Raw genomic sequence first — 22,339 nt, 5'->3', positions numbered from 1 at the left:
AGCCGGCGTCCATCTCTCTTAGTTCATCATCTGTATATTCTGGGCAATTGCTGGGCAAAAAATTGCAAGTCATCCTCTCTGGCGGAATCTTCGGACATGTTTACGAAGACTGTTTTATGTACAGTGTGCGTCTTCCTCTGCTTATACAAGGCGTAGCGCATCCGGGTTCTATGTCAGAACGCATGCGTCATGGTACTCTTGTGAACATGTTTACATTACACAATTGCCTTTTTTTCCTGAGAATTTTGAGTTTACATTTCACAATTCAGTCTTTTTGTTGGAATTCTGAGTTAACCTCTCACAATTCTGATTTCTTTTTCCCTGAACTGCCAGTTTATAATTCTGGCCTTTTTCTTTGAATTCTGAGTTAACTTCACACAAATCTGACTTTTTCCCCTCTTAATTCTGAGTTTATGTATCTTTTAAAGGGCACCTCATTTCACGGATAAAATGATCCATCTGTTTAACAAAATGCATATTTCATTGACAGAGCTGTAGCTAGGGTATGTGGGGCCATGGTTGAAAACGCGTTCCGGTTGAATAAGTTGGTATACATTCCATTTTGTGGGTATTTATGCATTTTATGACCCAGACACCTAAACCCTCATCTCATTCGCCTTTCGCAGTAGCTTATATACAGTAGCTTATTTAACTGTATTGTTAAATAATACAGTTTACCAAACACTGACTGTGTGAATGTTGCAGAATGCCATGAACTCTTTTGTTCAGTGACGACTTTAATTTGGATATCAATCCAATGCATTTTGTAGTTTTTTCCCCATCAACAATAAACTAAAATAAATCTCGACTACGTTCAAATTAATCCATAAACTTAATGCGATTCTGAGGTGGGACGGAAAAAAACGTATGCATGACTTATTCAAGCCACCCAATCTCCTCTGGCACAAATGTCATTCACACTAACTCGTGTGTTCTTCTCTGAGTGGTTTGAATAATAATTTGGTGGGGGCGTGTTAATTCGTTCTATATTAAGCCAGGTTTGTTCACCTATGTAATTAAAAGCAGCTGAGTGCTGTTCCAGTGAGACTAATGCCGAGGGGTAATGTTCCATTTAGACGAGTCAATATGAGTGGAGAGGTTCATTACTCACTGAGGGGTGGAAGTGAGGTCATAATCAAACACTAGCATCCTACGGGGGACTCGTATCCTCTCCTTGCTTCTCTCTTTGTTGCCATGTTACGTGATAAGTAAATAACTTATTGTCTTCACTGTACTGGGAAAAAAATATCGGTCAAACTCAGATGTCTCAAAAGACAATAAAATAGCCTATTCACATTAACTTGAGAAATAAAGCCTTTAAGTATCCTCTCCTTGCTTCTCTCTTTGCTGCCATGTTACGTGATAAGTAAATAACTTATTGTCTTCACTGTACTGGGAAAAAAATATCGGTCAAACTCAGATGTCTCAAAAGACAATAAAATAGCCTATTCACATTAACTTGAGAAATAAAGCCTTTAAGTACTATTGTTTTAGTATAAATAAATAAAAAAATCCAAATTAATGTCGAGCATGTGTATTTATTCATGCCGCGGCCTGTTTCTCTGAAAATCTTTAACTGTCGTGCTTGCTTATAAATTTGCTTTTTTTGTTAGGATGACTTACTTTTAATATTGAAATATGGGTATCACATCATGTCAAGTGGAAAATAACTATAATTATGTACCTTAATAAATGTTCAAATATGGGTAGCACAGTATGTCAGGCAGAAAGCGGCTGTGAGGATATACGCCCACTGTAATGAATGAGCAAACCAAATCCACACAGAATGTACGTTTGCCTGCAGAAAAACATAGAAAATTGTGGTACAGTACTTGTCATTTAAAAAAAAAAAGATATATAGCTATAAATTTCACCATTTTAATGTAATTCATATCTTTTCTGTCTATTGTCATAATGAGAGTAGCTCAGTTTTAGGCAGAAGGAAAAAGCCAGTGGATGTATTGCACTGATAGTGTTGTAGGTTATGACGCTAGAGAGCTACTGCAAAAAAACGGAAGTACAAAGACAAAATTCTAAAGATGGCTGCGCACAGTATATAATACGAGGATTATATGAATGTGAATGTAGATTTAGATTGTGTGAATGTAGATTATGTGATGAATGTAGATGTAATTGAGTTTGTTTCTTCATCAACAGATTTGGAGAAAATCGTTGTGGATTATTATGAAGTTTTTATCAGCTGTTTGGAGTCTCATTCTGACGGCACCCATTCACTGCTCAGGATTCATTGGTGAGCAAGTGATGCAATGCTAAATTTCACCAAATCTGTTCTGATGAAGAAACAAACTCATCTACATCTTGGAAGCATTTTTCACTAATGGTCTTAGACACTTGGAACCCAAGTAGGCTACCTTGGTATGAGCATCACTGTACTATCGTACCACCACAGCACTTTTTAGATCTTCATAAAGCCGCATATATTGTAAAATCATTTAAATTATGTCAACAGTTTCAGTGTATGTTCGTGTAATCATGCACGCTGCTCTCAGGTGTGTGGAACAGAGAGTATGAAACAGGAATGGCTCTTGGGTTGGTCTAGGTGACCGGAGAGACTGCTAGAGATGTGATGTGACACCACAGTTCGCCCTTCTTCTCGCCCCCCTCAGCGCTTCAATTAGATAATTGACAGGTGCATGCAGAGACTGAGACAATCAATTATCCTGCTGTCTGTTGATCTGCACTTAACTGCACTGTGTTTTAAGGGTGAAACCATGGGGACATTGTACCACAGAGGACATATAGTGCAAAAAGGTAACCACTTTCCTTCGGAGGAACAGTGTCTCTATAAAAATCTTGACTGAGGCTACAATGGAGCTCTGAGATTCATTTGAATGAGTACTACTGATGTATGCATGAGCATGGTTAAGTGAAGAGCTTTTTCTTCTTTTTTTTAATGATTTGCAACAAGTGTCGTGGTAATGAGCAATGCCCGAGGAGGACTGACTGAGCTTAACAGTTGTAGTTTAAACACTTGCTCTGCTCTGTATCTGCATGGCTAACCTGTAGAGCCCAGTTAAACCCAGAGCATTGATGTCATTGCAGCCCTATGGGCAAACACAGAGTCTCTAGACAGACAAGCACTAACTGCCCTCTACTGGCTTGTCACTGTATAATCAACAAGAATATCTGGTGCAAACTTGGTTATTTATTCCATGAAATGCTGGATGACTCAAGCAAAGGACAGAATAAATTGATTCTTTGACTTCTGCTCCTAATCTTGAGGTTTATGTTTTACAATAACATAAGACCCCCATGTTATGTGGGAATGGTCATATTTATAAAATAATAATGCATGAACCACCATGATCTCGTATTTAGGATACTAGTAAAAACGTGCGATTTGTAGTGAGAACAGATTTTGGAGTTGGCATGACTCAAAATCATTTAAACAAACAGGCTAAGGGGAAATAAATAAAAAAGTAGTGCTGGTAGATTACTTACAAATTGTAGTCCGTTACTGATTCCAAATTACATGACAAAAATTGTAGTTACTAACATAATCCATTACATTACACATTTTAGGTAATATAATCGGATTACTTTTTGATCTAACTTTCTTATTTTATTGATTTAAATAGGATCATTTTGTAACATATCGATATAAAAATATAAAGAGAAAGAAAATATATTCCATTTGATGTTATTAACAACATGAAGTGCATTAAACATGAAGCTAATAGTTAATTAAATCAAAACTAAAATAAATTATTTTAAAATGAACCGTTAACCAACTTCAAAGAACATGCAAATGTGTGTTTTTATTAACTTATTACCTATTATTACCTTATTACTCTCAAGTAAATTGATTAGGTGAAAGACGTTCGACTGACAAAAAGGTTTGGGAATCCCTGCATTACATGTTAATAAGAAATAATGTGATTTTGTGTATTAATGTTTTTAACATAATCTGTTACATTACACATTTTAGGTAATATAATCGGATTACTTTTTGATCTAACTTTCTTATTTTATTGATTTAAATAGGATCATTTTGTAACATATCGATATAAAAATATAAAAAGAAAATATATTCCATTTGATGTTAACAACATGAAGTGCATTAAACATGAAGCTAATAGTTAATTAAATCAAAACTAAAATAAATTATTTTAAAATGAACCGTTAACCAACTTCAAAGAACATGCAAATGTGTGTTTTTATTAACTTATTACCTATTATTACCTTATTACTCTCAAGTAAATTGATTAGGTGAAAGACGTTCGACTGACAAAAAGGTTTGGGAATCCCTGCATTACATGTTAATAAGAAATAATGTGATTTTGTGTATTAATGTTTTAAAGACAAATCCTTCCAAAGTAATAAAAAAAAATGGCAGTTGTTAAATATTTGTGATAAATAGCTGATGCATTGTTGAAATGTTGTGGAAACACTTCAAACTGAAATGATTTTTGTATATCCAGTGTTCAAATGCTTTGTGTGGCCTCTGTAATTATCCACCTGACTCGTGACTGGGTTTCATGTGAATGTCCACAAAACTGGAAGAACTGAATGTATATAAGCAGCAGGCTGTTTTAGAAAGGACAATGTAAAAGATGAAACAGAAAAGATAAGGAGAATCAATAAATTATAAATAATTTATTGCTATTATGTGAATAAATAATCATGTAATCAATAAAAAGGTAACTGTAGTCTGTATGTCCCAATTGGAATTTACAATTTTCAATTAAATGTCAAGTTGTATTTTGGTTGCATTTGTAAATGAATAAAAAGGTTTATCTGGTTGTGTAAAACAGGGCACATAATAATAGTAGGTTAATAGTGATATATCGATCTCAGGCCCCTGAATCTAATCAAATCATAATCGTATCATGCCATGTTTTGAGGTATTGGCAAATATTGAATCTCTGGCGAGGAGAATCTGTCAGATCATATCGTGATGAAACATCCGATTTAATCCCCTAGACTGTTTTCATATAGCACTAAATATTCACAATCACATGAAGAGAGAACCATAGCAACAGTAAACAGCCCAAGGGCTTACAGTTGAGATTAGCACATCGTATTTAGGAAGTTATGTTCTCTCATATTATTATAGATTTACTTACTATCCTAAACAAAATACAATTATTTTGTTAAAATATTTATGTATGATTTTAAAGACTTTGAGTGCCGGGTTGCACAAGCCTTTACTCCAAAATCACTCGCAGAAAGTACTATAAAGATTCATCACACCAACAGTCTGGGTGCGTCAAGGAAAGAATCATGGCAAAAGCAAATTGGTATTGATCATAAAACGTTGTAACTGTGAATGATGACTGTACAATTTAGTTTGTGTACACTTGATGAGGAATAACGATAAAGCCTGCCAGAAAACACAACTCATTTAGCTGGTTTATGAGGAGGCAGGCTCGCACGACTTCAAAAACAAACTACATTTCCAATCATTCTCTGTGGCAGCACATAATTAAGAGCATTAATTATGCTCGCATTCTTTATTCTCCATTTAATAGCACCAACGCAAAAAAAGCTTCCTGTCTTGTTGTCAAGATAAAGAAATATGAAACTGCTCGACCATTTTTTTCTGACCGAAATCACACATTATTTCTGAACTCCTGAGGAGGAACTTGCCAGAAGCTCTTGTCCATGTTAAAGGACAATCAAAACTGGACATCCATTCATTTTTCAATAAAACTTGGCTGTTCCTTTTTAAGAGTGATTTTGTTTTCAAACAATATGCATATGCAGTTTTGATTGACAAGTTTACTTGAATTCCCATTCTGGGTCACATTCCAGCACATATACTCACTAGGGTGCCTGCATTTAAAAAACCGGAAGCCAAACGGATCAGTACAAAGGTTTTGTCATTGCATCTTTATTTCCAGGTTTTGCATCACCTTCAAACTTGATGGCAAATCTTCTCTTTTTGCAGTCATCAAAATGTAGCTGCAGACCAAGAGAGCCTGAGCTCCATCCACTCTTCATCTCAGCAGGAGGGTCTCGCGGGCACATGAATCAGTCCAGGTCTCTGGGAGGAATGTCAGATGGCTGGAGTAACTGAAAGAGGCCTTGAGCAAAAACTTCTCTTTATGTACTGCACAGACTTGGGCTTCCATGCATAAGAATTGTGAGGGAGAAAAGAGTCTGAATTCTGGAGCGCTCGCCCTGTCCAGTCACACTGAAGCCTACAGCGACAGACAGCTTAAGAGTTTCAACAGCCAAAAGCATGCCAGAAACATGGAAAACACTAAAAAGAAAAATAAATACATCTTGGGATTTAAAAAAGAAAACAACTTAATACATTATTAGTTAAAAAAAATCCTTTCTCAACTTATATATTTTCTAAACAGCTTTGTACATTTTGGTATAGTTCTCCTTTCTTTAGCGAGGGCTGCTGGGGAAGGAGAAGAGACTGGGCTGCCCACGTTCGCTGGAATGAGGACATGTACTCGGGACAGGTAAGGCTGAGAGGAGACAGTCCGTCTTCCCTAATTGACGAGTTCTGGCAGAAGCGAGAGGCCTTGTTAGAATATTCCCCTCATTTTTGGATGGAGGTGTTCAGCAGTGAGGAAGACATGTTATGGATAGAAGCGATGCCCCCATCATCACAGGAGCCAGAACTTCTGCCACTCTATTTCTTATCTGTGGGAGGAATAAGACAGAGTAGAATGATGGAATAATCCTGAAACAGAAACTCAGTGTCAAAGGCTGTTAGATTTGAAATGTTTAGCAGTCACTGTGGTGTTCACGTTACCTCTGCTCTCATCCGTATCTGCTGTTGACCCAACAGGCCTTTGGCGAAGTAGATTATAATACTTGGTTTCCATTTCCTGAAAAGCATTACTAAGTTATTACTCAAATTACTTGAGGCTTAAAAAGCTTAAAAGTATAGAAACATTAATAATCAGTCTATAAACGTCAAAAAACTATTTCTTTAATATCAAGTTCAGAAATAAATTGCAACATCTGGTGGCTTTCTAGCACCAAACAACAGTATTCAATGGTGAAGTTATTTTATATATTATTTGGATAATTACCTATTTTTTCAAACAGCCAGTTCTCAAATGAGAAATTAAAAAAGGGATAAAATGTATATGTATTATTAATTATACATACATTTTTTTTTAAATACATGTATATAATATCTATTAAGAAATCATTAACAATAAATTATTTTTAAATGTATATAATTTAATAATTGTATTATTAATAAATTAATTAATTAAATTGTATTATTAAATGAATATATATATATAATTTATATATAAATATAAAATAATTAACATTAATCATTAATAAATAATAAATATGATTTATTTGATTTCATTTTATAATATATACACACATTTTGTCTATATATATATATATATATTACAAAATTGTAAACAAAAATTTTTTAATTACTTCTGCATATCAGTTATTAGACAAAAATGATCTGTTTATCTGATAAAAATCCAGTATAGTGGATACAAATCTATGAACTATAAAAATAACATTTAGTAAAAAATTAACACTAAGAAAACCTGACACTCCCAAATGACAAAACTAGTCTAATGGCCTCAAAAAATGCGTCTATATATATATATATATATATTACAAAATTGTAAACAAACATTTTTTAATTACTTCTGCATATCAGTTATTAGACAAAAATGATCTGTATCAGTCATAAAAATCCAGTATAGTGGATACAAATCTATGAACTATAAAAATAACATTTAGTAAAAAATTAACACTAAGAAAACCTGACACTCCCAAATGACAAAACTAGTCTAATGGCCTCAAAAAATGCATTAAAATAATCAAGATCACATTTTATATAGCCAACAAAACAATCCTGAGTATATTGTGAATATTTTGTGGAGCCCTTAAATTCAAAGAGTGGTAAGAGCAGACAGACCTTGAGGTGGCTGAGGTTGGCCTGCAGGCAGCGTAGATGTGAGAGGACCTGTCTGCTGAGGCGAGACGTGCTGCCAGAGGAGGGTGAGGAGAACTTGAGGCTGATGCCCGAGTCAGCAGCACAGCTGTGGGCCAAACTCGACTCCTTTCTCCGGACCTGAATATCGTCATCTGTACTGCTCTCGCCTGGCCCACCGTACCCCTCCAGAACCAGGTAAGCTGCTGAAAAGCACAACTACGATCAGCCGGAACACCGGGATTTTGGAGCAAGATTACTACCTGCAGTTCCACATCTTGACACCATTTTTTCCAGCCCACTTCTCCGTATCAACCAGTATTACCACAAAACAGTAAGTTTCCTGGTCAAACACTCACCGTAGTCCTCTGGGCACTCGTAGAAACCCGTATCTCCAGAGGTGTAGTCCTGAGCTCGACTTTGGGTGCGAGTGGAGCTGTGCTCCACCGGTGTGCGTAGAGAGGTGGTCCTGAGGAGACGATTGCCGGCCGATCTGCCCAATTGCTCACCCTCATCCTGAGCCATCAGCTGAGTCACCAGCACCTGCTTCAGCGCCGCCACTGAAAAAGACAATCATGTGTACACAGATCTTAGTAAATGATACACTACCTCAAAACAACCTGAAATGAAGACTCATATAACACAACATACAGGACAAGTGTGATACTGAGACCCCATTTATAACTGATGTTATAAATCTGATTCAGATGTTTTAATTGAGCTGGCTTAATTGCTCACAAACATTGTCTAAATTATTTGATAAATTTACATTGATGTTGAATTAGTGCTGCAACAAACTGTTACAACAGGAATTATGATAAACGTGCTTAATTAAAGGGACAGTCCACCCAAAAATGTAATTCTGTCATAATTTGCCTCATGTCATTCCAAACTTGTATGATTTTTTTTTCTGTAGAGGACAAAAAGATAATTTGAAGAATGTTGGTAGCAAACACTTTTGGTTCCTATTGACTTCCATTGTATTTTTTTGTCCATACAATGAAAGTAAATAGGACCCAAAAGTGTTTGGTTACCAATATTTTGGGGTGGACTATCCCTTTAACAAAAAAAAGTAATATGCACCTATCTATGGATTTACTGGAACATATTAGAGCATGAATACACCACAGCGATTTTTTAATCGGTTTACTAAAACAACATGTGGAGCGGCGTTAGATTTCCCATTAATTAAACAAACTGCATCCCAACATGATGCTCAGATACCAAAAGACCCATGTTGACCTCATACAAAAAGCATCATATAAAAATGCATATGATCCCAAGTTCACATATTTGTTGTTTTCAGCAGAAATTAATCTCATTAGGAAGCAAAAGTGCACAAGATCTTAAAAGTCTTCTATTGTTAGATACTAAACTAATTAAAAGACAATTGGAAAATGAATAAGTCTGAATTGTCAGTTTCTTGAGTTGGCAGGCACACAGACAATTGCCTCCCAATGCTGAGCAGAAGCCAAAACAAACGGGCACAGTAGCCTTAACTCATGGTATCTGGCATTGTTAAGATGTTTGGCAGACACAATTTATTATGTAAATAATTATTTCACATTTATTATTTCAAGTGGTCAAAAATAAAACACAAAAGTGATGTGTTCATAAGCTAATGCAGTTCAAACACAGTCTTACAGGTTTTAAGGGCCTCATCTGCTTTAGACGAGCAGGACAGAGAGTCTGCGTCCCTGCCGTTCAAGAGCTCAGAGTCCAGATACGAGCCATCCCTGCCAGCTCTCGGGACCTGGTCCTCTTCCCCAGGGCTGGTGTCAGGGACACAATCCCGCAGGGCTGCCGTGGGCGAAAATTCACTGTCTTTCTCTGAGGACAGATGATGAAGGCTCGGGTTGAGTATGGTGGCAATCAACACTTTCACAATAAGAGAAGCGTTTGTACATGCACAGCTACCTGTGGACTGGATGCTTCCTGTGGAGATCCGTTCAGAGCCTTTGTTGGGCTTGCTTAACTCGACACTGTCTCTGTCACCACTAGAACACAAACGAACAGTTATGTAACGTACAGGCCTATATGGTTTATATATGCTACTTTCAAATGCATTTTATGCATAGATTTGACTCTCAGTCCAAGACTATGAAAAAAATCAAACATAAAAATGTTCTAAATTATTACATTAAATATAAATATGTATAACTATAACTATGATAATGTAAACAAAGTTATAAACCATTTTTATATTGCATGAACATAATTTAGCAATTTTTCAAAAACGGCATTAAGCTTAGATCAGCAGCAAGTAGAGAGGAACTCACTCGTGCTGAGGCAAAGGAATGACGCTGTGGGGTTTGGCGTTCATAACATCTGCCCTTTGAGCAATCTGCTGTTGCCATCTGATATGAAAGACAATTAACGCTGCTCAATAAACGAGAGTAGTGGACAGCAGAAACATGAGAAGGAGAGAAGTGACGAGAACTCACATTCTCTGCTCGGACACTGTTTGGGCCATCAGCTCATAAATCTGAGCTCCGTTTTTGGACATGGAGATCACAAAGAATGATCTGTTATCTGTTTGGGGAAATAAAGGAACCCCATAAGGATTCATTCTTTAAATATATGTGGGGAGAGTGTGTGCTTTTGACAAATGAGAAGTCAGACGCTCACCTGTCGCCACGGAGCGCACCAGCACAGTGCTGAGTTTGATGATGGGACTGAATATGTGTTTTGTGTCAGCCGTTCCTGCGAGGTTCTTGCTGTGACACCTGAGAATTAAACGCTCGTCCTGCTTCTGCATCAACACCAGGATGTCTTCCAGGAGTAAAGCATACAGCTCTGACACAAGAACAGACACCAGTGTTATAAAACAATCATTAAAAAAAGCAAGTTTTTGGCTAGTTTGAGAGCAGTGGCTTACCAATAGTTTTGTCTTTGTTAATCTTCCAGGACAGAGGACCCTCATGTACCATCTTCCTTTTAGTGAGATCCAGGTTCTGTGATAAGAAAAGAATGAGTAACTCGCATTCTTAAAATCCTAGTTGTTACTAGAAAGGAATCACTAGTTTTAATCACACAGCACCTTATTTAGATTTGCTTTTCAAATCTGATCCTTATGTGGATCGATTGGTTTACACTGACATTTTGCAAAGTGAATGCCACATATTATTGAATTAATAAACATTTTTATCTGTCTGAAGAAATATACAATTAGATTTGAGCTCCTCAAGATGTTGTCTTCGGTTACGACCGTTTATTTGATAATTATTTTTGTTGTTTCTCTCTTGCTCTCCTCTTTGGTCTGCTCTCTCATAGGTTGCATGATGCTGTGGTGTCGGCGCATAATTGGTCGTTCTATTAAGGCGGAGTCTTTTAAGGAAGCCGCTTGCCACCTGTCGGGGAGCTCATTGTTGGTGCGAACACAAACGGGTTCAGAGCTCCTGGATTCCTCCTCCGGCCGGAGGCCAAACTAATGTTTAACACCTGCTGGTGTGACTAAAACTTCTCACCATGTGAAACAGAGCGTAGGGGTGTCCTGCCCATTTTCTTTTGTGAATTCGTTTGGGCTTTGTTTTTGGTTAGAAAGTTAGGTAAGCTGGCTGTTTTTTTATTTTATAAATTGTCTAGGTTATTTAATTTCTCTTTTTTTGTTCTAGTCTCCTTTTTGTTTGTTATGTTGGCCTGTGGCCACCCCGAAGAGATGCTCTTCATGTTTCACTCATAACCTTTAATAAATCTAACCGTTTTTGGTTCCCGTGAATGGTGTGATTGTTTGGTCCCCGACCGGAGTGATTATTCCTTTAACTTGTTGGGAATCCAGCACCAACTCTATCTTCATTATGCCCCTTTCTTTCCCTAGACGCGGGGTGTAATATCTTCCTAAAAATGAATCAGACACACAAATATGACTGACGTTGAACCGCATGACAGAAAAACTGGTGGGATACCCTGCTATTCTCTGCTCCTCGAACACTGTTTTCCAGGAAAAAAGCTTGACAAATCTGTATGATTAGCACTAACCTTGAACTCCGAGATCATGGGGTTCTCGCTCTGCTTGAGGGAAGAGAGGTCCAGCCGTCTCTGGTAGTCCTCCAGTCTCTGTGGGACACAAACAAAATACATATTTATGCTAAGGAATCCATTAACATTGTCTGACCTCTTATGATTTTAGCCACCACCACAAAAACAAACAAAAAAAAAACTTTAAAGTGGCAGTCCTTTAAGAAATGCACTGTAGATGCAGGAAAATATTAGATTTTCCTAGCTGGCCTCTTTTTAATGAATTTTCTTATGAATGATCTCCAGCAGTTTACAGAAGGTTGGATCATCCCGTTTCTACTCTAAGAGCATTTTCAGGGCTAGAAGACCTGGAAGCTTTCAACCTAAAGATGAACACTGACAATCATTATGTTTTGGTTTTTCAGTCTTTCCTTTAGGCTGACCTGAGGCTATAAAGTCTGCCTACCTTGGGCTGTCTGCCAAACCGAGAGAGAGTTGCACTGCTTACCTGTTTATTCTCTGACTCCTTCACTGACTGGTTGATGTGGCTGAGAATGTGTCGACAGCATTCGGCTGCTCGTCTCACTTTGTCTTTCTCCTCTGACTCATCTGTCGGTAAAGAAGATACATAGCGTACACGCACACACGTTTCAAGAAGAGACTAATCAACTCTTTAAGAACATCCTGGCCAGCCAAGTGCCCTCTATTTCCTCTAGTGCCCACCGCTGAGACTATTGCCAAGTGCCGATGAATATGAGGAGAATTACCTCCTCCTTAATCGCTAGTTATACTTTACATTTATTGCCTTCCTCTGACAATTAGTCTCCTTTTTGTTTGTTATGTTGGCCTGTGGCCACCCCGAAGAGATGCTCTTCATGTTTCACTCATAACCTTTAATAAATCTAATCGTTTCTGGTTCCCGTGAATGGTGTGATTGTTTGGTCCCCGACCGGAGTGATTATTCCTTTAACTTGTTGGGAATCCAGCACCAACTCTATCTTCATTATGCCCCTTTCTTTCCCTAGACGCGGGGTGTAATATCTTCCTAAAAATGAATCAGACACACAAATATGACTGACGTTGAACCGCATGACAGAAAAACTGGTGGGATACCCTGCTATTCTCTGCTCCTCGAACACTGTTTTCCAGGAAAAAAGCTTGACAAATCTGTATGATTAGCACTAACCTTGAACTCCGAGATCATGGGGTTCTCGCTCTGCTTGAGGGAAGAGAGGTCCAGCCGTCTCTGGTAGTCCTCCAGTCTCTGTGGGACACAAACAAAATACATATTTATGCTAAGGAATCCATTAACATTGTCTGACCTCTTATGATTTTAGCCACCACCACAAAAACAAACAAAAAAAAAACTTTAAAGTGGCAGTCCTTTAAGAAATGCACTGTAGATGCAGGAAAATATTAGATTTTCCTAGCTGGCCTCTTTTTAATGAATTTTCTTATGAATGATCTCCAGCAGTTTACAGAAGGTTGGATCATCCCGTTTCTACTCTAAGAGCATTTTCAGGGCTAGAAGACCTGGAAGCTTTCAACCTAAAGATGAACACTGACAATCATTATGTTTTGGTTTTTCAGTCTTTCCTTTAGGCTGACCTGAGGCTATAAAGTCTGCCTACCTTGGGCTGTCTGCCAAACCGAGAGAGAGTTGCACTGCTTACCTGTTTATTCTCTGACTCCTTCACTGACTGGTTGATGTGGCTGAGAATGTGTCGACAGCATTCGGCTGCTCGTCTCACTTTGTCTTTCTCCTCTGACTCATCTGTCGGTAAAGAAGATACATAGCGTACACGCACACACGTTTCAAGAAGAGACTAATCAACTCTTTAAGAACATCCTGGCCAGCCAAGTGCCCTCTATTTCCTCTAGTGCCCACCGCTGAGACTATTGCCAAGTGCCGATGAATATGAGGAGAATCACCTCCTCCTTAATCACTAGTTATACTTTACATTTATTGCCTTTCTCTGACAATGCCAAGAGAGACATAATTTAACACGTCTGCCAAATAATGTGAGACACTTTGAAAGTGTGCGGTTCCCCCTTCAGAACATTTCAGAATAATAATGGGGATTTAAGAGCTGGCATAGCTCTAATTTACTAATGGTTGGTGTCCAGCCAGCAAACGCTTTTTGAACAGCTAACACAATAAAGGTGAGGTTCTGACTTCTTATTTGATAAAAAACATATACACTCCTACATATATTTCAAGAATGAATCCTTCATTTCCCCCAAAATGTAGGGATTACAAGGTGGTGATGGGGATCTGTGAAAAAAAATTAGATGGAAAATAAAAATATCTTAAAAAATTACAACACATACAATAAGCAGTAAGAACAATATCTGAATATAGTTTTGTAAAAAAAAAAAAAAAAACCCGCTTCACATTTGTATGAATGTTAATAAATAATTTGTTTTATTTAAAAAATTTATATTATTTCAATTAAAAAATATATAGAAATATATATATATATGTTTTATATATATATTTTAAACTGTAATTTATAACTGATGGCAAAGCTGAATTTTCAGCAGTCATTACTCCAGTTTTTGGTGTCACATGACCGTTCAGAAATCATTCTGATTTCTGATATACTGCTTTGCTGCTCATGAAAACATTTCTTCATGTCTTCTTATCAGTGTTGAAAATAACGGTTGTCTTGAGGTCTTATGCAGAGTTATGAAAAAGATGGCCAACATTCAATAACGGAAGTGACTTCCTTAAAATTTTCAGGACTCACAACTGAATTTTTAATAAGTTTGGTTTTTCCTGTCGACAACTGGCTGTCTGTCACATCACTGACATACCTATGGCATGAGGCGAGTGTCACAAATTATTTTTAGCTGTCAATCAGCAATGCTATGCTTGACAACCCCTTTCGGGTTACACAAAATTACAGAACAGATGTTTTCTTTCGTTCTCCAACTGTTTTAAATGCACAGAAGAACAGGAGTCACACCTGGTAGTAAACTTGGATGTCAATCTTAACCGTAGCCATTTTGTTCTTAATTATTTTGTGAATTTGGATTAAATATGGTATAAAACAAGCATTCATTTAACTATAATGTAAATCTTAGTGCAAACGATGCATAAAACAGACTAAAGGAGGCCTGGATGCATGAAGGAGGAGAATACCTGTGTGCTTAACAATGTTGTCCATCAGTAAGGGGTACTTTGTGAACCTCTGCATCTCTGCAGGGATGATGTCCTTAAGCTGTAATCGTCGACACAGTCGATTGCTTTCAGCCTCCTGCAGATGGTGCAGAGACAATCAAACAAGAAATTGAGGACAACAGTACGTGCAAATCCACAACAAAATCCTCCCTAATCTTTTGCATATTTTTTGTTATCAAGAGTCTCCAACATCATGAATAACACACTTCAGTGTGGGTTTTATCCTTCACTCAAGTGAGAAAGTAATCCTCTGCAAGTCACAATACTGTGATTTATCAGCAAGGTAACTGGAATCACTAACATCTTGGAGAACAACCACAAAAACACCTCTGAAATGTGTAAATATACTGTCACCTCACTCACAAACATCTTCATGTCGTCCATCAAAGGGATAGTTTAATCAAAAATTAATATACTGTCATCATTTATTCACTCTCATCTTGTTCCAAACCTGTATGATTTTTGCTTAGATGACAAGACGAGATGTTAGGCAGAATGTTCATGCTGCTCTTTTCTATACCAGACTTGTCATTATTAACTAAAGCTATTAAAAATAACTTTTGTTAATTAAAATAAAGCAGAAATAAATAATATAAATATTCGATGACAATTTAGAGTAAAAAAAAAAAAAAAAACTCACTTTTTTTTAAGAAATGATAACTGAAGTGCTAAAATTAATGAAACTAACACTGAAATAAAAATTGAAATACAGAAAATCTATTAAAAGCAAAAGCACATACAATTACTAAAACTAAATTTAAAATTAAAATTAAAACCAAATTCAAAATACTAATGAATTCTATAATAGTATGTATAAATAATACTAAAATAACACTTCCATACAATTTAAAGTGAATGCTGACCAATTCAAAATGGCTCCATAAAATTATTATAAAAGTGGCCAAGCTAATATTGCGCTATACATGTCTTTTGAGGTCATATTGAGGCTTTGTGTGAGGAACAGACTGAAGTGAGTCATTATTCACTGAAAATGTTCCCCCTTCACCTCAGCTCTCACTAGTTGCTATTAATTTTCAATGCATGAAAAGAGCAGTGTGAACATTCTCCTAACTATGTCCTTTTCTGTTCCACAGAAGAAAGTCAGTCAAATGGATTTGGAACAACATGGAGGTGAGTAACCTACGGCAATTTGGGGTGAACTGCTTCTGTAAAATGAGGAAAAGCTACATTTGAACTAATATACACCTCAAATGCACAATGAGGATTTGACATTTTTATTACACCTTTATGTTCTAGTGCTTACACACTAGTTTTCTCAATGGAGAGATTAGCGCGGTTGATTTCAGAAAATGCAGTGTATGTGGAAAGGTTGTTAAATCTTAAGTGTTACTCTCTGTGTTCCCTGCATCCACTTCTACTTCCAAGACAGAAACGGTGCAGAGACAAACACAAGCTCTCAACACTCCCAAGGCTCCACACAAATACATCTGCATAAGGTTCATAAACTCTTATCTCCAAGATAAGCAAATTCTACACTATATCCTACAAATAAAGCTCCAATGAAACAAAATCTCTTTTGCCTTCCGTTTTCTCTAATGTTTGGCTGCCAGGCAAAGCTGATACTATTAACAATTCAGAGATTACTTTATTTAGATAAGCATCTCTTCTGCTGTAACACCGTATCACCACAGCAAACCTGCCATTTGCTGTAAAATTTGTAGGGCTGTCAATTTATTAAAATGTAATTAGAAGTAATTAATTGCAAATCAAGTTGATACATTAACACATTCTGTTCCTCCTAAAAGAATATAGGCCTATATAAAACAGAATGAAACGGTGAATGTTGTCAAGTGAATAAATCTGCTACCAGCATTATTTAATTAATCACATGCATCAACACATTAACTTTGACAGCCCTAAACAAGAAAAATTAAAACAACTCTGTAAAAATGCAAATGTACACTACCATTCAAAAGTTTGGGGTCATTAAGATTTTTTTTTTTAAAGGAATTAGTAGTTTCATTCAGCAGGAATGCATCAAACTGATCAAAAGTGACAGTAAAAGATATAATGTAACAAAATATTTCTATTTCAAAAAAACTTTGTTCTTTTTAACTTTCTATTAAACAATACTGAAAAAAATGCATCACAGTTTCCACAAAAATATTACGCAGCAAAAAAAAGTGTTGAAACCTTGTTTTCACCACTAGTGATAATAATAAAAAATGTTACTTGAGCATCAATCAAATCAGCATATTAGAGTGATTTCTGAAGGATCATGTGACACTGAAGACTGGAGTAATGGCTGCTGAAAATTCAGCATTTTAAAATTACATTTAAAAATACATTAAAACAGAAAACAGCTATTTATTAATTGTAGTAACCCAATTTTTAATAAAACATTTTTTTAAAATGAAATAAATGCAGTGTTGATGAGCATAAAAACATCTTTCAAAAGAATTTGAAACATCGTACTAACCCCAAACCTTTGAACAGTATATCTGTAGTGCCGCAAACACAGTCTCTCTCGAGTGAACTGCAGCTCTCACGGCCCTGCAGCTTGCGAGGAGTCTCAACCCACCTGTATGAAAGAGGTGAAACGCTGGTCCTTCTTCTGCCGGGATTTGATGAGCTCCAGGGCGAAGGGTTGGTTACTGCAGAAAGTGCCCACTGCTTGCTTGATCTTCTCCTCCTCTCCACCACTGAACTAGAAAACAACAAGCCAGAGGATTTGTGGGTGGGTGGGAGTCTTATCACTCAGAGAAGACCTATCACAACGGCCACAGGATATGAGCAAAACAGGAGCCCTTACCCAAGACAGCAACTCATCTCCTATGTGATCGATGACCGATGACTCATTCTTCTTGCGTATCGCTGTCATTTGATCCGCTATCCTCACTGGAATTTTAAACCGCAGATGCCATGATGTGAAACATGTGGCGGTTTATCGAAAGAAAATGTATCGGAAGCAAACATACTGTGTAACTGGATGATTTCCTCCAGGTTGGTGAATATGTTCTTGATGTCAGCAGGGGGCAGTATGTTGTCTCGGGTGAGTTTCTGGTAGAAGACACTGTCTAGGACCTTCAGCATGCGTACGTGGGCTCGCTCCGTGTAGAATAGTTCTAAGAGCATCAAACAAACTGAGGGTTACTTCAAAACAAACCAAAAACCAAAACAACACCTCTAACAATGCATTGTGCATGTTAAATCTACAGATTTAAAGAACACCTCTCTGATTTATGTAGTGAAAGCGAAAAGATTGTACCATTAATGACTTCTTGTCTCTTGATCTCATGGGGCGTCAGGCCTGCTAAAACATCACGCCCGACCACCTGCTGCCAGTTTGGAGGATCAACATCAGAGTAAACATCACTCCCCTGATCATCCTCACTCTGCAACTCTTCAAACCTGTGAGGGAGGAGATGGTACATAGATTAACACTCTCACTAAGCTCAATGTGTAACTCTATCTGAATGTGCACTTGAGTTAGTGCAAAATAAAAGGGCATACACACAGGAAGCCATTCAAAAGGAGGGTTAACACTTTATTCTAACCAAGTTTTATGCAAAATGTTACACTGAAAACATTTTAGTCAGACTGTGCACTGTGTCAGACTGTGAAACTACTGGTATAATCTCAGCCAAATCAATCGATATTTGATGCTTAATGTGGGTATACTTAAGGGGGTCATATGATGTTGCTAAAAAGAACATTATTTTGTGTATTTGGTGTAATGAAATGTGTTTATGCGAAGGTTAAAAAAACACATTATTTCCCACATACTGTACATTATTGTTTCTCCTCAATGCCCCGCCTTTCTGAAACGCGTCGATTTTTACAAAGCTCATCGGTCTGAAAAGCGAGGTGTGCTCTGATTGGCCAGCTATCCAGTGCGTTATGATTGGTTGAACACCGCAATCGTGTGATGGAAATGTTATGCCCCTTACCATATTGTGATGCCCTGTCCGGCCGGAGCGACGAGACAAAAACATTAAAACCCATTTTAAACGAGGCATTTGTTGCACCCAGTGGGAACATAATTACGGATTACAATGACTTATACTGTCTTTTTACACGTTGCGTTGCATCGCGCTGCGTAAACATAAAACCATGTCTGCATTTGTGATCGGAGAAATTACAAACAACAAGCGCTACTCTACGTTGCTCAAAACTCATGTTTGAATCATCAGTGGCAAATTCTTTAAATATGAAAACGTGCTTACAGGCTGTGAGTCAGCATTATTTGTCAGAAAACCGGCATTGTAGGCTACTCTCCCAGGATCAGGAAACAGTCCTCCATAAAATGCGCTGCACAGATCTTAATATTTGGGTTGAACTGTTCTGGAACAGTGTTGTAAATACAACTTAACCACTGATTTCTAGTCGTGTCCTCTTTTGAAAGCCTGCTTTCGCAACGAAACACACAGCGTCTTCACAACATGGCGGCGGTGGCAGCAACAATAAAGTTACACGGCGCCTTCCTTCTTTGCGTGAACATTTGGGCGGCGTTTTGCAAATCTCCCCAAACGAGGCGTTTTAGGAGGGCGTGGACCAGTCTTAACTTTTATAAAGAATATCTCTTTGGGTTTGAGACTTTAGTCTTTGCAACTATAGGGATCTTATCTACTCACAAACAGCTTGTAACACTCCAAAGAGAAAGGAAAACTTGAAATCACATCATATGACCCCTTTAAACAAATAAGACTGCACTATGACATGGCAGCCTAGCACAAAACAGAAACCAGGCAGTGGAGAAAATGTCCTCATCACAGCTTGTTAGGGAAAAAAGAAATAGCTTTTATTGATTGTTGCTTTTGGATAGGACACAGTGTATAGAGTGATGTGGGTGATTGACAGCAGCCAGTGACCAGTACCTTCTACTCAGTTTAGGTGTGCCCACATCAAGGAGTCTGAAAAACAGGACATACTTGCTCACTACATTGACACAAAGTGACCACACTGATTTAAAATCTTGGGTGATATAAGTCATGTTATGGCATTTGGTTTGTAAATGCTACAAATGAATTTAGACAACAACAATATAATGTACAGTTATAGTTAACGTACATTTTGAGATTTTATAAAGATTATATTTAACAGTGTCATTACACTTTTATTATTTAAAAGATTAACTTTAAATGAGTGGCAAAGGCATTCAAAACGTAATAATAGCAGATATTGATACGACACCAACAAATCATGCATTCTCAACAAGGTGGAAATAGAAGTTGAATTACTAGTTTTTCACAATCAGACACTAATAGCGTGGTCACATTAGAGAAATTGATATGAAATTTTGCAGGCACAAAATAAACAACAGTCCGTTGTCCATAGTCAAGAGAGCTTCATGCATTGCTTACTCTTCAAGTTCACTTTCAAACCAAGCAGCTTTCTGTTGGTCAATGGCACAAAAATATGTAAACAACATGATCACAAGCAAAATCTGCATGGTGAACTTTTTCGCCCACATATGAAACTCTCCATTGCGCAGATATCTACTGCAATGGCTAGATTTTGCTGACAAAATTTCACCAAACAACATTAAATGTGACCACGCATTGAGACTGAAATAATAAAGAAACAGAGATTAATTGCTGCAGAAGCTTTCAAATAGGCACCTGAATCCATCGTCATCTAGCTGGTCAATGTTGTATGGGATGTCTTCACAGGGTGGGTAGATGCTGTCCAGCACATCTCCAGACTGCTGCCCATCACTGAGCCGGGGAACCACCTCAGACGAGCTCATATCTGAGGACACACAAGAGACCGTTTCAGACGGCATGTCCAGGAAATGAAAGGAACGATCACTCAGATGAATGAGATGGAGATGCAATACTCACTAAACTCCGGGTCCTTGCCAGAGGGGTCTGACGGTGAACTGTAAGGGGCACTGAAGGGGGGAGAGGTGATAAAACTCGGGCTCTGTAGGAGGTCTGAGCCCTCACTCGACTGACTGCCCCGCAGACGTCCACCCTCTATCAGCTCTGACCCGCCCAAAGCTGGCTGAGACATCTGCTTCTGAGGCCGATGCTTGATGTTGTCCCCGGCCCTCCCAGCTGCTCAGACACACACCAAACAAGATTTGCCATCAATATGAATCTTTCAGCAAGCTTTCAGGCCTAACATGAACTACACTACCAAAAGTTGTGTAAAAAAATGTAAAAAAGCCATGATACCCATTATTTTTTTCAGGATTCATTGATGAATAGAAATATCAAAAGAATAGCATTTATTTGATATCAAAATGAATGTGCTGTCACTTTTAATCAATACTTGCTACATAAAAGTATTAATTTCTTTTTTTAAAAATACTTATTGAACGGTAGCGTATATTTGACTGCAGAATGAACATATTTTAACAAATAAATATAGACAGAGTTTTAACATGTTAACTAAAAACAAAAACATAAAAAATGTAAAAACATCAAAGACAGTTTCATAGCTGGTAAAAAATACATGTCCAGTAAATTTTTTCAAACCAGCCACTGGTTAATGCTGGATCTGAATCCACAAAAAAAGTTCAAAGCAAGCATTTATTTGATATCAAAATGAATGTGCTGTCACTTTTAATCAATACTTGCTACATAAAAGTATTAATTTCTTTTTTTTAAAATACTTATTGAACGGTAGCGTATATTTGACTGCAGAATGAACATATTTTAACAAATAAATGTAGACAGAGTTTTAACATGTTAACTAAAAACAAAAACATTAAAAATGTAAAAACATCAAAGACAGTTTCATAGCTGGTAAAAAATACATGTCCAGTAAATTTTTTCAAACCAGCCACTGGTTAATGCTGGATCTGAATCCACAAAAAAAGTTCAAAGCTGTGTCTTCAGTAGCTGCAGGTTGTAGAACTTTACTTTAGACTTACACGGTACTGAATCGATGCGACTGGCCCACCAAGGCTTGGGAAAGCAAGGCTTTTTCAGCTTCTCCTCCCCTTCCTTCTCCGTTTTGCTTTTCTGTTCAGGAAGGATAAAACAACAGTCCTCAGGGTAACGACACTGCCATGGGAAGACAGAGAAGATAATTGCTCTGTTCCAAAACCTAGTAAACTGCCTATAGAGGGAGCATTTCAAGACATTATTAGCGTGCTCCAGCCATGAAGGCAATATAATTATGCCACACTACATGTATCATTTACGTAACAGGATAAATTACAGTACATACAAGATGAGAAAAATTTTCATTATAGACAGCTTGCGTGGATCGTGTTTATTTACATGCATCAAATTAAAGTGATTCCATACGCTTCAATACAGCCACAAAATCTTCCTGTGCAATGCAGTAAAATATTAAATTTATTTAAAAATGTAATTTCTTACATTTATTTT

At 37.3% G+C, this 22,339-nt stretch overlaps 1 protein-coding gene across 2 annotated transcripts in view; it reads right to left on the bottom strand.

The window, feature by feature from the left end:
• Positions 1-5,838: 5,838 nt before the first annotated feature.
• Positions 5,839-22,339, bottom strand: part of LOC107601722 (rho guanine nucleotide exchange factor 12-like) — an 80,140-nt gene continuing 63,639 nt past the window's right edge. The window contains exons 20-40 of one of the 2 annotated variants that reach the window (XM_016293990.1): positions 21,877-21,967; positions 20,840-21,055; positions 20,618-20,747; positions 19,874-19,909; positions 18,265-18,407; positions 17,975-18,121; positions 17,809-17,894; positions 17,578-17,703; positions 14,997-15,111; positions 13,525-13,625; positions 13,038-13,115; positions 10,773-10,848; positions 10,523-10,690; positions 10,339-10,426; positions 10,174-10,251; positions 9,812-9,891; positions 9,539-9,724; positions 8,254-8,454; positions 7,880-8,100; positions 6,734-6,809; positions 5,839-6,621 (exon numbers count right to left, since the gene is read on the bottom strand). In XM_016293990.1, coding sequence (XP_016149476.1) covers positions 6,611-6,621; positions 6,734-6,809; positions 7,880-8,100; positions 8,254-8,454; positions 9,539-9,724; positions 9,812-9,891; positions 10,174-10,251; positions 10,339-10,426; positions 10,523-10,690; positions 10,773-10,848; positions 13,038-13,115; positions 13,525-13,625; positions 14,997-15,111; positions 17,578-17,703; positions 17,809-17,894; positions 17,975-18,121; positions 18,265-18,407; positions 19,874-19,909; positions 20,618-20,747; positions 20,840-21,055; positions 21,877-21,967 — 2,454 coding nt within the window. In that variant the 3' untranslated portion in view covers positions 5,839-6,610. The remainder of the gene's footprint in view (positions 6,622-6,733; positions 6,810-7,879; positions 8,101-8,253; positions 8,455-9,538; positions 9,725-9,811; positions 9,892-10,173; positions 10,252-10,338; positions 10,427-10,522; positions 10,691-10,772; positions 10,849-13,037; positions 13,116-13,524; positions 13,626-14,996; positions 15,112-17,577; positions 17,704-17,808; positions 17,895-17,974; positions 18,122-18,264; positions 18,408-19,873; positions 19,910-20,617; positions 20,748-20,839; positions 21,056-21,876; positions 21,968-22,339) is intronic. The other variant, XM_016293991.1, reaches the window with a different exon arrangement.

Source organism: Sinocyclocheilus grahami, unplaced genomic scaffold, assembly GCF_001515645.1.
Source record: "Sinocyclocheilus grahami isolate Dianchi unplaced genomic scaffold, SAMN03320097.WGS_v1.1 scaffold311.1, whole genome shotgun sequence".
In the NCBI taxonomy this organism is placed as follows: Eukaryota; Metazoa; Chordata; class Actinopteri; order Cypriniformes; family Cyprinidae; genus Sinocyclocheilus; species Sinocyclocheilus grahami.
Note: the sequence above shows the minus strand (reverse complement) of the source record. Positions and strands in the feature narration are given on the sequence as shown.